The following is a 17,028-nucleotide window of genomic DNA, read 5'->3' as shown; positions in this document are numbered from 1 at the left end:
ATAATAATTTCAAAATTAAATAAAAGAAAATTTTACTTGCCCTGATAATATCTTAGATTAAATTTAAAAAAAAATGGTAAGGTTGAACAAATAATTTGTATGAATATTTATTTACGTAGTCGCAAATTAAGTGATTTTACGGTGAATGTCCAGTGCGTCGCAGGGAGATCCATTGACCGCTACATACAGGTGTCATTTCGCGAGCAGGACGAAACAATACGGTGCTTTTCCTCGACGAAAAAGGCTACAAAACCGACCAAAACTATGTCCACTTGTTACGCGAATGCAAGTCTTACCTGGACAGCGAGAAAAAAATACTATCCTAATCTGGGTACAGTTGTTATAGACGCTCCCGTGGTTTGGTTAGAAAGTCTTTTCATTCGCGTTGATTAATAAGCAAGCTGTAGCAGACATTTGAAAAAGAAATATCCCCAGGGCATTTAAATGAACTTGGTACCCTAAAAGCTATTTAAACTCAACGATACAGCTTATGTGCCTAGGCTTGGTGAACGTAAAAAGCCACGGCAGTTTACAAAAGTGATCAAAATATTATTGAAACAGTTGCATTTTATTGATTTGAGAGTGTGTGTTTGCAGGCAAATTTTGTCTTCGTACGTCAGTCTACATAGCCATAGTTGAATTTTATTAATTTTGTTAATAATTTGGAAATGTACATAACAAAGAAACAGCAAAAGCAAATTCTGCGTTCTTGGTCATCATTCAAAAAATTTTTAAGTCATGAACAATATAATTATCCTGTCTCAAAGTTTTTCTTATTTTGTTCTCGATAGACTTTTGATATACAAGACCTACATTATAGACAGCGGGCAATCTGATTCCCACTCTCTTAAAAGTCGTAATAATTTTATACCTGACATTCTTTTGTATCTTATAATATATTAAAATGGTATGAGATTTATTTCCTATTGCAATTGTATACTCGACAAACGTTTATCTTTCCAAAGCTATTATACTGTTGTGAGATTGAATTCTGTTCCTTTCAACTGAATGTATAAGTGGATATTCGAGAGACATTTGTCTATCAAAAGCAATTAGATAGGTAGGAGATTAATACCCGTTCTCTTTAAATTCGCTGTAATTGGTTACTCGACAGACTTTTGTCTTCCAAAAATTATTATTAGAGTTGAGGGAGATTTAATTGCTTTCCCTTTAAACTCGCTGTAATTGGATACTCCACAGGCTTTTGTCCTCCAAAAGCTATTAAGATTGGAGGGAGATTTAATACTTGTACCCTTCAGACTTACTGTAATGGGATACTCAACAGACTTTTGTCTTCCAAAAGCTATTAAGATTGGAGGGAGATTTAATACTTGTACCCTTCAAACTCACTGTAATGGGATACTCAACAGACTTTTGTTTTCCAAAAGCTATTAAGATTGGAGGTAGATGTAATACTTGTACTCTTCAAACTCACTGTAATGGTATACTCAACAAACTTTTATCTTCCAAAAGTTATTAAGTTTGGAGGGAGATTGAATGATTGTACCCTTCAAACTCACTGTAATAGGATACTCGACTGACTTTTGTTTTCCAAAATCTATTAGAGTATAGGGAAATTTTATTCCGGTTCCTTTTAAACCCACTATAACAGGGTACTTTACGTACTTTTGTCTTCCAAGAGCTATTCGAGTGGAGGAGTGTTCGATACCATTCGTTTTGACTCATTGTAGTTGTTGAATTGGCCACGTTATTTCGTTAATGAATTGATTCACGGGTTCTTGGAACCCATTATAATTGGTTACACTCGAGCGCTTGCCACCCCTACCCCTCCAACCCCCTCGCTGTTCCAAAACTATTGATTGCAGCGCCATTGAGTAGCCGGCCAGCCCGTCGGCGGAGTAACAGGTGGTAGCGCTGCGAGTAGTGGCCCGGAGTGAATGGAAGTGATTAGCGGTCACCGCCCCGGCTTTTTTCCCGAGCGGAACAATCCACGAGAGCCGCAACAGCCCGGCCTGGCTTGAAAACTAGCATGTTATGTCGCAGCGATTCCCGTTTATAGGCGGTCCAAGAAGGAAACACTTCTACACGGAACTCGAGAACAGCAGGAAACACTTTCCTAGTCGTTCTCATGGCGGCTTTCAACACATGACTCATTTATATCATGCTTACAAGCTATATCACAAATAAATACATTATAATAAAACTTACAGAGTAAATCATTTTAACTTCGTGATTTTTGAAAATTTTGTAAAAAAAAAATCTTTTAAATTTATTTCAGATACGTTTCTGAAAAAAAAAGGAGAGATAAGTTACGAAAGTATTCCAGTCAACTGGAACAGGAGGCATCGCGTTTGGAACTGCCGGTCAAAACACCAGAGCACGAACTCACTGACCGATGTTCACGAGACTCGCATCTTAACCGGTTCTCCCTCGTCGCAGCTGCTGCGGAATTAGGGGGGGGGGGGGGGTTCGAACCCGCCTGACGCGTCTTATGCCCGTACGGTTTTTCCGAAGCCGTCGCTGAGGTGCGCGCGATCTTCTGCTGATTGTGGTGCGAGAAGCGACTTCTCTCAGCTCTCTCGGCCGAACGTGTCCGAGGTGTCGGTCTCATCCTGGTGACGTGTGTTTCGGACGTGTTCTCTCAGCTCAGCTCGCCGCTTCATCGGGCAGCACCGGCCGGGCCCGGAGACGGGAGTCCCTGCAGACGTGTGTAGCCGAGGGGACGACCCCGCGTCTGGGTCGCCGAGGTACGTGCATCGATTGTCCTCAGAGAGGCCGCCGGACGCCTGTCAGCCCCTGGGGTCCCGGGCCGCCTCAGCGCGACACATCCCGAGCTCGTCCGCAACCGGCGCAAGCAGCACAGCTCGCCAAGTGAGCGCAACTGATCCACACGAACAAAAACAAAAGTAGTCGCAGACTTGGTCGTACTTATGGACGAAACAGCTTCGCCGTTAACGGATCCGACAGTTCCACGTTTTGGGTCGTAGAAGTAGGTAGCTAAAAAAAAAAATATGTAATTCTCAACAACGGAGGAAATCGATCCTCGCAAAAGCCCGGCAAAATTGGTTTTAAATACCCGAATGCATCTTCGTCTCGAATCTTTAAAGACTGTTATCTTAACACCTGCATTCTAAATGAAAAAAAAATGTTTTTAATTATTTCTAAATCCAAACGCAGCTCATAAAAAGTGTCACAACATTTGAAAATTTTATTTCCATTTCAGATAAGGTTATTCCCAAATAAGAGTGGAAACAAATGGGACAACATTAATTATTCCATCAAAATATTCATGATAAAATTTAAATTCAAGAAGCACGCCACAAGATGATAAGATGGTGAGAACCCATTTGTAATTGAGTGAGCTCCGAGCTCGACATTGCCATTCACACTTTCATTCAAGGGTCTCAGCAGCTACAACAATCATTTAACTCGACCCATTCATCAAACATCATTTTACAATCACGCCTTTCCCCTCTCCGAGGAAAACACTTTGGTCGCAAACTCTTGTAGAGGTTGACGGTGATGCATTGTGTGTAAATGTAAATACGCGTCAAGATAATCTCGTTCGAAAAAAGTTGTAGTCAGCAAGATGAAAACAAAGCTGTTATCGAGGCAGAATAAACAATTAAATTTTGTACCGAAATACTGGTTGTTTTCATGTTGGAAAAGAAGTGATTCGCGGCGGTTGTAACGAGTTGTGCGGCAGGAGATATGTCTGTTTACATCGCGGCAAAGGGCCGGAACACAGGGTGCTCCGGCAGCGACGGCAGAGACAACGACGGCGAGACACGAGGTGCGCGCGTCTAACTAGTAGCAGGCAACAAGTGAGGGTGTATTGATGTGTCTTACCTGTTCTGTCTTGTGGTGCTGTATAGAGTTTTGGATGTGGAGAGTAAGTGGTGCGGTAAGTGGTGGCGGAAGTGCGAGTGCGTGTGTCGGAGTCCAGGCGTCGTGAGCTGAGTGTGGCGCGGCGCGCAGCACCTAGGATATATACCCGGTGGACGGCGGGCGGCGATTGGTGCGCCTCCCACGCGGCGCGCATCGATCTGCGGCGCAGGGGATAGCGGGCCGGGGGATCGTGTCCGCCTCGCGAGGACGACAGGCCTGCGACCTGCCGGCCAGCCAATGGGCGCAAGCTAAGCTCGCGCCAACACGCCAGGCGCGGGCAATCGTTATGTCGCGCCGGGGGCTCGCGGCGTGAATAGCCCCGCCGGGCACCGAACCACGAGGCTCGCGCTCATTCACGGCCGGCCGCGTGGTTAGGAGCCCACCGGGACCCTCGCCTCCCCCCTTCCACCCCCCGCCGGCGCTCACATGCCCATTCATGCTTCAGCCGGGCGTGGGCCGCTATCGACTGCCTCCCTCCCACAGGCGGCGACCAGTCGAGCGGAACACCGCCTGTTGCATGTGGCTTGTCTGGCGGCCTGCCATCTCCTGGAACAATGCCTCTGCCAGCACAGCTGCTCTGGCGGCCTGCCGCCTCCCGAACAATGCCTCTGGCAGCACAGCTGCTCTGGCGGCCTGCCGCCTCCCGAACAATGCCTCTGCCAGCACAGCTGCTCTGGCGGCCTGCCGCCTCCCGAACAATGCCTCTGCCAGCACAGCTGCTCTGGCGGCCTGCCGCCTCCCGAACAATGCCTCTGCCAGCACAGCTGCTCTGGCGGCCTGCCACCTCCCGAACAATGCCTCTGCCAGCACAGCTGCTCTGGCGGCCTGCCACCTCCCGAACAATGCCTCTGCCAGCACAGCTGCTCTGGCGGCCTGCCACCTCCCGAACAATGCCTCTGCCAGCACAGCTGCTCTGGCGGCCTGCCACCTCCCGAACAATGCCTCTGCCAGCACAGCTGCTCTGGCGGCCTGCCACCTCCCGAACAATGCCTCTGCCAGCACAGCTGCTCTGGCGGCCTGCCACCTCCCGAACAATGCCTCTGCCAGCACAGCTGCTCTGGCGGCCTGCCACCTCCCGAACAATGCCTCTGCCAGCACAGCTGCTCTGGCGGCCTGCCACCTCCCGAACAATGCCTCTGCCAGCACAGCTGCTCTGGCGGCCTGCCACCTCCCGAACAATGCCTCTGCCAGCACAGCTGCTCTGGCGGCCTGCCACCTCCCGAACAATGCCTCTGCCAGCACAGCTGCTCTGGCGGCCTGCCACCTCCCGAACAATGCCTCTGCCAGCACAGCTGCTCTGGCGGCCTGCCACCTCCCGAACAATGCCTCTGCCAGCACAGCTGCTCTGGCGGCCTGCCACCTCCCGAACAATGCCTCTGCCAGCACAGCTGCTCTGGCGGCCTGCCACCTCCCGAACAATGCCTCTGCCAGCACAGCTGCTCTGGCGGCCTGCCACCTCCCGAACAATGCCTCTGCCAGCACAGCTGCTCTGGCGGCCTGCCACCTCCCGAACAATGCCTCTGCCAGCACAGCTGCTCTGGCGGCCTGCCTCCTCCCGAACAATGCCTCTGCCAGCACAGCTGCTCTGGCGGCCTGCCGCCTCCCGAACAATGCCTCTGCCAGCACAGCTGCTCTGGCGGCCTGCCGCCTCCCGAACAATGCCTCTGCCAGCACAGCTGCTCTGGCGGCCTGCCGCCTCCCGAACAATGCCTCTGCCAGCACAGCTGCTCTGGCGGCCTGCCGCCTCCCGAACAATGCCTCTGCCAGCACAGCTGCTCTGGCGGCCTGCCACCTCCCGAACAATGCCTCTGCCAGCACAGCTGCTCTGGCGGCCTGCCACCTCCTGGAACAATGCCTCTGCCAGCACAGCTGCTCTGGCGGCCTGCCACCTCCTGGAACAATGCCTCTGCCAGCACAGCTGCTCTGGCGGCCTGCCGCCCCCCGAACAATGCCTCTGCCAGCTCAGCTGCTCTGGCGGCCTGCCGCCTCCTGGAACAATGCCTCTGCCAGCTCAGCTGCTCTGGCGGCCTGCCGCCTCCTGGAACAATGCCTCTGCCAGCACAGCTGCTCTGGCGGCCTGCCACCTCCCGAACAATGCCTCTGCCAGCACAGCTGCTCTGGCGGCCTGCCACCTCCCGAACAATGCCTCTGCCAGCACAGCTGCTCTGGCGGCCTGCCACCTCCCGAACAATGCCTCTGCCAGCACAGCTGCTCTGGCGGCCTGCCGCCTCCCGAACAATGCCTCTGCCAGCACAGCTGCTCTGGCGGCCTGCCGCCTCCCGAACAATGCCTCTGCCAGCACAGCTGCTCTGGCGGCCTGCCGCCTCCCGAACAATGCCTCTGCCAGCACAGCTGCTCTGGCGGCCTGCCGCCTCCCGAACAATGCCTCTGCCAGCACAGCTGCTCTGGCGGCCTGCCGCCTCCCGAACAATGCCTCTGCCAGCACAGCTGCTCTGGCGGCCTGCCGCCTCCCGAACAATGCCTCTGCCAGCACAGCTGCTCTGGCGGCCTGCCGCCTCCCGAACAATGCCTCTGCCAGCACAGCTGCTCTGGCGGCCTGCCGCCTCCCGAACAATGCCTCTGCCAGCACAGCTGCTCTGGCGGCCTGCCACCTCCCGAACAATGCCTCTGCCAGCACAGCTGCTCTGGCGGCCTGCCGCCTCCCGAACAATGCCTCTGCCAGCTCAGCTGCGCTGGCGGCCTGCCGCCTCCCGAACAATGCCTCTGCCAGCACAGCTGCTCTGGCGGCCTGCCGCCTCCCGAACAATGCCTCTGCCAGCACAGCTGCTCTGGCGGCCTGCCGCCTCCCGAACAATGCCTCTGCCAGCTCAGCTGCGCTGGCGGCCTGCCGCCTCCCGAACAATGCCTCTGCCAGCACAGCTGCTCTGGCGGCCTGCCGCCTCCCGAACAATGCCTCTGCCAGCACAGCTGCTCTGGCGGCCTGCCGCCTCCCGAACAATGCCTCTGCCGGCACAGCTGCTCTGGCGGCCTGCCACCTCCCGAACAATGCCTCTGCCAGCTCAGCTGCGCTGGCGGCCTGCCACCTCCCGAACAATGCCTCTGGCAGCGCAGCTGCTCTTGTGGCCAGGTCTGCAGCACTGCCTTTCCACTCCGCTCCTGCGGACACCTGTGGAATACACGAGTACTGTATCCAGTCTTGTGGCTGTGTCCTGAAAGTTGCATGCTTGCCCTACATACGCTACAGTTGGCTTTTGTAAATATTATATATTATATAATAAATTCCGGAATATCAAGGTCTGGAGAGTGGCTGCACTTACGAATTACTGATTACACTGGAAATAATTGTTGAAAACTGCAGTTTTACTCATCCAAGTTAATAAATTTCCCGCATGTCGCCAGAAGCCAGTGAATACCCGGTCCTGTTTTATCAGACAAATTTCATTGGCGGTTCCAGAAAGTGCATTCGTTGGACTAACCTGACTGCTATATCATTTCCACGGGTTTCTTCATCTACAAGATAATATTTTAAATTTATTTTATATCTGGTTTTTCAAATTTTGGGTGCTTAAGCCGTTGGGCTAGATTTATTTACTAAATTTAAGGTTCGGCCTTAAGCAACTTACCAATTTACGAGATAAAAAAATTATATACATAATTTTTTTTTTATTTGAGGCCATATAAACTAATTTTAATTAATTAGATGCTGTGACAACTCAGAATTTTAATCGTTAGAGCGTGAGTGACGTAATTAGGCAGAATGTTGGTATCACGATTACTTGTCTGACTTTACAAGCATCAGACAGATCATGTAGAGAGCCCTTCTGTTGGCTAGCCTGTCAGCCGCATTTTGCAAGCTTTTTTTTCTTTCAGTGGACTGCGTTCAGCCTTAGCTAGTCTAGGTCACTACACAGGTTGGATGAGACTGAATCACTTCTAGAACTACTGCTGCGAACTCGCTACGGAAGCGTAAGTTTGACTCATGAACACGACAACTCTCTAAAAAAAGATATTTGTAGTCGGTAAAGGTCCTTCAATGTGAAACTGAAACACCACAACGTTAACAATTTTAAATAATAAGTTTCGAGTGTAGCCCCGGCCTACAGCTCGACTTCACACAAAACTACCGGGGATCTACAAAAAACCTTCCACACGCCACTGTTACAGGAAAGCCTATATATATATATATATATATATATATATATATATATATATATATATATATATATATATATATATAAACACAATCCAAAACGTCACCCTTCCCTGTTGTGTGGGTGTAGGATCCAGTAACAAACCAAAAAATAATAATTTGGCATGGGAGGCTATGGGGCTCGAAAATAACAAACACTCGTCTTTACTAAAAAACCTTCTTTACAAAATAAATACTTGCATAATTAATTTGTATAAATACTTTGTATACCTTTTTCGTTACGAACTATTACTCTATCCAAGAACAACCATATTACGAGCTGGCGAACATCGTATTTACATGATTTGTAATAAAACAAATTTACACCAATTGCTAAATTTATAAATGCATACAAATTTTAAGACTGACACACTTCTGTAATTCATTTCTTATTTTGGAATCAACGATAACATTTTAATAACTGAAATTTTTTTGTTAGTTAATAATTAACTTAAAATTTTAATATAAATTTAATTAAAATAACTATAGAAATATGTGTAATCTCAGCCGGACGGGCCAAAACTTCTGCTGGGCAGGATGGCAATTGTTGCTTCACCCTCATGAATGTTAACCTGAGTAGTGTAGCTTAGCCGGAACTATTAGGCTGTATCCGAATACCTAGGGATGCGTCCATTAAGTTCACGTCCCTACATCCCTAAACTATGCACCCACAGTTTAAAGGATGCATTCTAAAGTATGTACGATATCCGAATAGTTATACAGCTAGCACTACCTGTTGGTTTGTCATTGTACTAATGTGGATTGGCCTTTTATATTCATGGCATCTAAAGGTGGGCAAGTAAAACGTAAATGAACATTCAAATTTCTAAACAATTTCGGATGATTTAAATTTTTGTTGGGATTTTAAATATGGAAGAAAATTTGAATCGGGCACTTGTTGTTCCTACAAATCAAATTAATTTACTGTTTATGTGAATTATGTAAACATATACTTATAGTATAAGTATTTATAAATACCTTAGTTACATTTTACGTGTTTATCTTCAAGTTCAAAATCCATTTTGATTAACTATCTCGTATCACTTTCTCGTTTTTAAAGGGTTATGGTCACAATAACAAAGCTAAGGGATGTATGGACGTATCAGTGGATGTGAGAGTCGCATCCCTAAATATCTCGAATTAGTGGACGCATGAGAGGATGCATCGACATCCCTTGTGAGAATTCGGATACAACTCAAAGATGGCCACTTCCATTACGATGCACTATCTATGGATCCCTTAGCTAAGGGATCCATTAGGCCACTATTCGGATACAGCTTTAGTTTAACAAAAGCTAGGTTAGCCCAAAGAAACGGTAAATATTAAAAATAAATGTGCGCGTGAAGTTCACACACGACAGAAGTGAAGCTTCTTGCTTTTTAAGTGTGTGTGTATATATATATATATATATATATATATATATATATATAAATTATTTCCATTTTAGATCAAACTATCCGCATAAAAATGAATGACAATATTATAAACTCAATTGCACAAATCAATAACTCTTTTCCACACGAATAAATAAATTGTAGGTTCTTTAAATTAAATTTTAAAAAAAAATTGGCAGCGTCTAATTTTAGCCGTTGCGAAAACCGAGGAGTAGACAAACACAAGCAACATTACGAGAATTCCTTAGCTTCGCTGCTGCGTCATTTCTACCTCTCACCTGCTGTCTCCCCATTCGACCGCTGGTGCATGTGTTGCAGTGGCGTCGCCGCTGACGCACTCTCCTCCTCTACCGGTTCCCCCACCACGTACCTAACTATTCCCCTCATGCGATCGAAATTTTCGTAACGCTCGAAAATTTTAGCCCCCCCCCCCCCCCCCCTCAGCAAAAAAGTTTCGCTTCCAAAATATCAAATAATTAAGAGTGAGTTATTTTACATGTGATCGGAACGCTGGAAAATTGTTTCCCTCTCAGTAAATAAGTTTAACTTCAAGAATAATACGTACATGAAAGAAGAGTAGTTTCATGCGAAGACTGCCCGTGGCGCGTTGCACAACAATAAGCTCAAGCCTCGTCAGAGTGGCGTCAGGCGCAGGCGGGTCCCTACCGCCGCGACCCGCCTATCCCTGCAGCATGGCGGGGTTCAACCTGAGCCGCACGCCACCACGTGGAGCCCGCTCAAGGCTGCTCCAGCGATCACCGCCCGCGCCAACGGCCCCGGAGTGGGGATAGCGCGACATCCACCCCCAAGAAACAACCGTGCATATGCAAGTGCGTGAGTATACGAGAGCACAAGAGCCAAGAGTGCGAAGGCGCGAATACTCGAATGTGCGAGTGCGCAAGATGGCAAGAACACAAGTGTGCAAATGTGAATCACATTTTCCAAAGATATGTCAGTATGCAAAAATGTGCAAAATTGTTTAAAATGCAAGTGTGCAAACGTTTGCACAAGGGTGCATGCAAGTGTGTGCAAAAGTTTGCACAAGGGTGCATGCAAGTGTGTGCAAAAGTATGTGCAAAAGTGTGTGCAAGTATGTGCAAGTATGTGCAAGTGTGTGCGAATGTGCAAAACATTCAAAACTGTGCGAAATTTTCCAAAGGTGTACAAAAGTGTGTGCGAAAGTGTGTAGTGTGTGCAAAAATGTGCATTCTTTTACGTTCCCGGCACTGCTTCACTCGGTCATATGGTGTTTTATTCGTATCATTCCATTGTTTTTGGGAAGCCCTTTCCAACCGTATACGATCTCTGTATTTGGATTTGCCTTTTTGACGCGTATAGGCCGAAATTATATATTTTTGATTAATTTTTTTTAACACCATATATATTCACTGTAACTATTTACACTAATGTTTTGTATATGCAATCGATAGATTTGACGATTGAAACTCAAACGAACATCGTAACTTCTCCGAGTCAAAAGTTATACTAAATGGAAATCTCGAAACGCAGCAAAATTACCTCAAAATGGCGGTGCCTCCCCATCCACCGCGCGCAATGCGTCACAGTCCCCACTCAGCGTAACGAAATTTTTGATCCTTTAGCTATCCAGTGGGTGTGATTAAATTTTGTATGGAGATGATAGATATGTAGCTGCAACATCAAACTGTATCTTCCGATTTTGTTATCATTCGTTTTTTTGATTTTCCTCCCACTATGGAAGCAATTTTAAAGACGTATTCACGTCAAAAAAAAAAGCAGTGGAACTCGGGCGCTGAGGCGAGTGAATTGTGCGCTTCTTTTCAGAGCGCCCCGCGACCGGATTCGCGGAGAAGAAAATAAGGTCGATCGAGGTGGTGTTCCGCCCGTTATTGTGTGTGACTGCGCCTCTCTACGCGGACTGGAGTAATAAAAATGCACACTGTATGTGCGCTGCCCACGTCATGTGAAGAGAAACTGTAAGATATCAATTTTCCATCGTACTGCTCGTAACAAAGCCCATACCCGCACAAAAGAAATCATCAGCGAGACTTGTGGGACTTCGAAAAATAGGTAACAGTTTCATTCAGGAAGCTGTTAAGGAAATACAATAAATATTACTTCGCCGAGAGTGTTTGCAATTTTGCGGCAAAAATATTTCAGTTTAACCAGAGAATTTTTTTTTTCCTGCTGGCAGTTAACTTCCCCATTAGACTGGAGAAACGAATTTTCTTGGCAAGAGACCACGACTTTAGCATGCTTAAAAAACTGGTTCGCTCACAGAAGAATTACGAGTGGATAGTTCTGCGTTATAAATAAGTCGGGTACACACATCGGCTAAATTTTCTGATGAACAAAATACTTGGTACATGGTTAGGTAGGGAATTTTAGAGGAAAAATAAATATCTTTGTAAAGCTTACTACACAAAATTTTTTTTAGGGGATTTAATTGTAGACATTAAGCCCGCTGTTTTAATACGGCCCCTACAGCAATGCCACTTGCATCTGTCTGGAAAACAAATTAATTGTCAAAATTCAATAATGTGAAAACTGGCGGGGTAGTTATCGCACATTTAAGAGTTTTAAACGCATTTTCCTGTTTTTCGGTTAAGTTAAATTCTACTCCCTTTCTTTTCAATAAATTTAAGGGATCGGTTACATCCACGTATCCTGGGATGAATTTTGCATAGTACCCACATATGCCTAAAAATACTCGTATCGCCTTCAAATTTTTTCGACCGAGGAAAATTTATTACCGCAGCTACCTTTTCTGTATCCAGCCTTAACTGACCTTCCGCAATAATAAACCCAATATATTATGTTTGCTCCTTTGCCCAGGTTACCTTCTTAAGGATTTACCGTCATCCTAACTCGTTTAAAGCTTTCACTACAGTTTCCATGTGCGTTTCATGCTCTTACCATGTGTTACTACAAATGCAAGCATCATCGATGTAACTAAACACATACTCGTACTGATATTTTCCTAACACATTCTCTAGTACTCTCGACAAAGTCTGTGCCCCATTATTACAACCGAAAGGCACGCGACATCAGATGTAGTACCTCCACGGTGTGACGAACTATGAGGGTTGCCCAGAATCTGGGCGTAACTCAATTTGCAAGTTCAAGTACTTTACAGTGAAGTATTTTTCCTTTCCCAGCTGCTGTAAAGCCAAGTCCACACTCGGTGCCGGGAATAGATTAAGGTTGACCTGTCTCAGATATGTTACCAAGCGATGCTCTGATGGTTTCCCCTAGCCTTTCGGTACCAAAAATGACGGACTCGCGTATTTACCAGTGGATTACACTATTACACCTTCGTGTAGCATTTTCGTAATCATTTCTCGAAATGGTTTGACCTTAACTGCCGCAACCTTATACGGTGCGCAAACAACTGCATCTCCATCCTTTAAGTTTAAACGATAAAGTGACACGCTAAAATGAACCAACTTCCTCGGTCAAAACATTGGAATATTTTTCCTAAAAATAATCTACAATCTTTTCACGTTCTTCGTATGTACCGACTATGTGCGCAAGTTTTTTTTTTTTTTCACTTTCACCCATTACCAAATTTTCTTCCTGTTTTGGTTTTTTTTTTACTAAACTCAAAACGAAATTTACACTTACTAAAATCGATTATCACGTGCGTATGCGGTAATAAAAATCAATTCCTATGATCACAGGATAGTTTATGCCATCTATCACGTAACAATCATATTTCCATGTGAATTCACCGATCGTAATTGGTACACACGCTATGCATTCCGATGACAACAAACCACCATCAGCTTTGGTAAATTTTACCCGAGGAATTTTCTTTACACTTTTAACCCCAATATAATTATCCCTTAGTAACTGGTTACACCAAGTTTTACTTATCAGCGTACCCGACGATTCCCGTGTCAACAATTTTTACCAATTAAAATAGTTACTTTAATTGAACCTGATTTTTGACGTGACAACGTCTAATAAATCGATGAACGCCGGCTGCACGCACGAAAAAGGATGACTCATTGTCCCGTTACGCTCATTGTACGCTTGCGCCGCATCTATCTCTCTTCCACTTGATTGGAACAACCATCGATTTGACTTTTTCGAGGCATATTAAACTTGAAACACTCCCATTCGTTTCCTACTTTTCCTATCATCGTCCTATCCTTAACAGAATAACACAGATTGGAAGAAGTTAAATAGCAAACATGTATAAAAGTTATAATTAAAATAATCTCTTCGTTAAAGTAATAAATAGAGTCACGGAAATTTCGCGCATTCATTTAGTCGCAAGCTAGAATGCAAACCTTCACACTCTCGCACTGTGTTCATGATTGGCCCGCAGTTATCTGGACACGACCCTCTACGACCGTGAGCCAACGATGTCCAGCTAGGAGAGAACTAAGTGAATCGGGTAGTGCCAATTAACGAGGATAAACATGCTCTCGCTAAGAAATCAACCAATGGGAAAGCAAACATGGGTTGAACACACCTACTACCTTAAATTCTACTCTGAAGCCAGACGAATCTGCGAAATTTCCGGGACTCTAGTAATAAACATATTTGAATTAATGAGTGCAAATAAAAGTAAATTTATCAATTAAATTGTAGATTTCACTTCACTACTTCTTTGTATCTATACAAAATAGTGATAATTCAATAAAAATTATTTTATTTTATTCATAAAAGTATGCAATCATTTCATCAATGTTTTGTTATGACGTTGTCACGTTAAACTATCGTCCGTAAACAGACTTTACAGACAACCAACTTTTTTAATGTTTCTGGACCTTCTTTCACGACTAAACGTTTCAAATAGCACTTAGCTTTTCTATGGCCAGTGTTAACACATTCGCAACATTCACGTCTACTTTTGGATTCCGTGTCTGGCGTCACTACACAGTCACTACGTAAGTGATCGGCTGACCCGCAATTCCAATAGCCCTTCTGTTTGCTACGTTTAAGCCTTCCTACCTCATGTCACACAATTTACTCGTTTCTTAACCGTGACTTTCCCTACTTTCCAACGCCTGTAACGCCCTTTTACTCTTGTTCTTAGATTTCCCTTTGATCTAAAATATCTTTTTCTGTGACCAATTTCCCGCGATTTCAACATTCAATCTTTCTATTTTCGTGACACTTTATTTTTGAAGTAGCTATTTTTGTCCTGTTCCCTTCCCTCTCTAGCAGTAACATTCTTTGGTCGTGTCATTACTACGTCGACAAATGCTGAAAGTGTTCTCGTGTTACTGGGAACCGCTTCTACCTTAGGCTGCGCGTACAACTTAGCACTGTCCAATTTTTCCCGTTTCCTTTTCCTTTGCGAGCTCTTGCAGATGTACACAAAGTACTCTTTACAGTTTGACACTGGTAACTTTGAAATTTTTTAACTATAATCTTTGAAAATTCATACATTTTCAACCGGCCCATTCATACTCTTAAGGGCTCCACCTGCCCGGGCACACACACGGTGCGCAGAGCTTCAGGAAAAACAACGCGATTTCAAAACTACTCAAGATATCCGAGTGGTGTCTGTTTACGAAAAGCATTTAAGAGTTCGCTGAGGGCCGAAAAGTACTTTTGATTTTCGGTTAAGTTTTTAAACTGCATTTTTAGAAGAGTGAAAATGGCTAAAAACGCGTGTTTTCAGAGTAATTTTTAGGCGTAAAACAACCAGTACGGGTTCCTGAAAGCACTTAAGGGACTTGCATTACAACTTTATCTTCATTTCTCGGCCATGCAATGTTACGGTCACCGCTCATATGCACTGGGAGAAAACTGCGCGCCAGTCCAGAGGAGACACCATGCTAGAAGCACCAGCGAGCGTCGCGCTTATCATCCCGTCTCACCGACACACTTACACCCCTGACGAGGCGGGCCCCTTAACAGCCACCGCCTCTGCTCTGAAGGAGCAGAGTGACGCACCTACGTTAAGCCCGCTGATAGGCCTGATGACTAAGAAAAGGCAAAAATTTAATTCGTCTTTCAGATTAAAAAATAAGAGCGGATGACAAGAGAAAAACACAAATATATTTTTCGGGGCCTTTATCTAGCAAGATAGTTACGCATTTACTGCTGACTTTACATTTAGACATTAAATTACATTAAAATGAAAAAAAATATTTCATAAAAATTGGTTGTCTGTAAAGTCGGTTTACGGACGATAGTTTAACGTGACAACGTCATAACAAAAATTTATGAAATGATTGCATACTTTTATGAATAAAATTGAATCATTTTTATTGAATTATCACTATTTTGTATGGATACAAAGAAGTAGTGAAATGAAATCTACAATTTAATTGATAAATTTACTTTTATTTGCACTCATTAATCCAAATATGTTTATTACTTTAACGAACATATTATTTTAACTATAACTTTTATACATGTTTGCTATTTAACTTCTTCCAATCTGTGTTATTCTGTTAAGGATAGGATGATGATAGGACAAGTAGGAAACGAATGGGAGTGTTTCACGGTTAATTTGCCTCGAAAAAGTCAAATGGATGGTTGTTCCAATCGAGTGGAAGAGAGATAGATGCGGCGCAAGCGTAAGATGAGCGTAATGGGACACAGCGTACTGGGACAATGTGCGTTACGGAACACTTTTTCGTGCGTGCAGCCGGCGTTCATCGATTTATTAGACGTTGTCACATCAAAAAATATCTAGCCTTAGGATAATCTATCTCTGTTTGTGTTTAGTTCTTCTGGGTGGCCCTCACCTTGGACTCGACGTGTTGCGGGCGCCCGTTACTGCAGTCGATGACGTCCCACGTCTTCGGTCCGCCTTTGGACTCTCCTCGGCAGGGCGACGTCTCCCGGTGATGTGCAACAAGCAGCGAATGTTTGTAGACAATCAGTCCACCCGTGATGTGGACCTGATGGCCGGACCACCATCGCTGGTTCACTGGAGGCGGACAGTCCGGCCTCAGGTCCCCTGCTGACACGAGCCGGTTCTCAAGACTCTTCTTATCGTACCAGCTCGCCCTAACTGTCCACTGGTCCACCGTGGTCACCATACTCGTCGGCGACCACACTCCAGTCTCCTAGTCCACAACTATGCCCGACTACCGTGCCCGTCGGTGGTCACACATCAATTCCTAGTTCACAAGTATTCCCCGACTACCGTGCCCGTCGGTGGTCACACAGCAAGTCCTAGTCCACAACCATGCCCCGACTACCGTGCCCGTCGGTGGTCACACTACAGTCTCCTAACCCACAACAATGCCACGACTACCGTGCCCGCCGGTGTTCACACAGCAAGTCCTAGTTCACAACTATGCCCGACTACCGTGCCCGTCGGTGGTCACACATCAATTCCTAGTTCACAAGTATTCCTCGACTACCATGCCCGTCGGTGGTCACACAGCAAGTACTAGTTCACAACTATTCCCCGACTACCATGCCCGTCGGTGGTCACACATCAATTCCTAGTTCACAAGTATTCCTCGACTACCATGCCCGTCGGTGGTCACACAGCAAGTACTAGTTCACAACTATTCCCCGACTACCGTGCCCGTCGGTGGTCACACATCAATTCCTAGTTCACAAGTATTCCTCGACTACCATGCCCGTCGGTGGTCACACAGCAAGTCCTAGTTCACAACTATGCCCCGACTACCGTGCCCGTCGGTGGTCACACAGCAAGTCCTAGTCCACAACCAT

General features: G+C 45.7%; 2 protein-coding genes across 2 annotated transcripts in view; both read right to left on the bottom strand.

Moving 5' to 3' along the window:
• Window positions 1-3,923, bottom strand: part of LOC134529905 (uncharacterized) — a 95,067-nt gene extending 91,144 nt beyond the window's left edge. Inside the window, exon 1 of the mRNA XM_063364463.1 lies at window positions 3,811-3,923. The gene's annotated coding sequence lies outside the window, so the exon portion shown is untranslated. The remainder of the gene's footprint in view (window positions 1-3,810) is intronic.
• A 385-nt stretch (window positions 3,924-4,308) lies between these two features.
• LOC134528794 (axoneme-associated protein mst101(2)-like) lies at window positions 4,309-16,382 on the bottom strand. The gene is made up of 3 exons (XM_063362459.1): window positions 16,086-16,382; window positions 5,878-6,976; window positions 4,309-5,780 (listed from the first exon to the last, which is right to left on the bottom strand). Exons 1-3 carry the CDS (start codon window positions 16,380-16,382, stop codon window positions 4,309-4,311), a joined length of 2,868 nt encoding a protein of 955 aa, XP_063218529.1.
• Between the last annotated feature and the right edge of the window lie 646 nt (window positions 16,383-17,028).

This window comes from Bacillus rossius, chromosome 2 (assembly GCF_032445375.1).
Source record: "Bacillus rossius redtenbacheri isolate Brsri chromosome 2, Brsri_v3, whole genome shotgun sequence".
Lineage (NCBI taxonomy): Eukaryota > Metazoa > Arthropoda > Insecta > Phasmatodea > Bacillidae > Bacillus > Bacillus rossius.
Note: the sequence above shows the minus strand (reverse complement) of the source record. Positions and strands in the feature narration are given on the sequence as shown.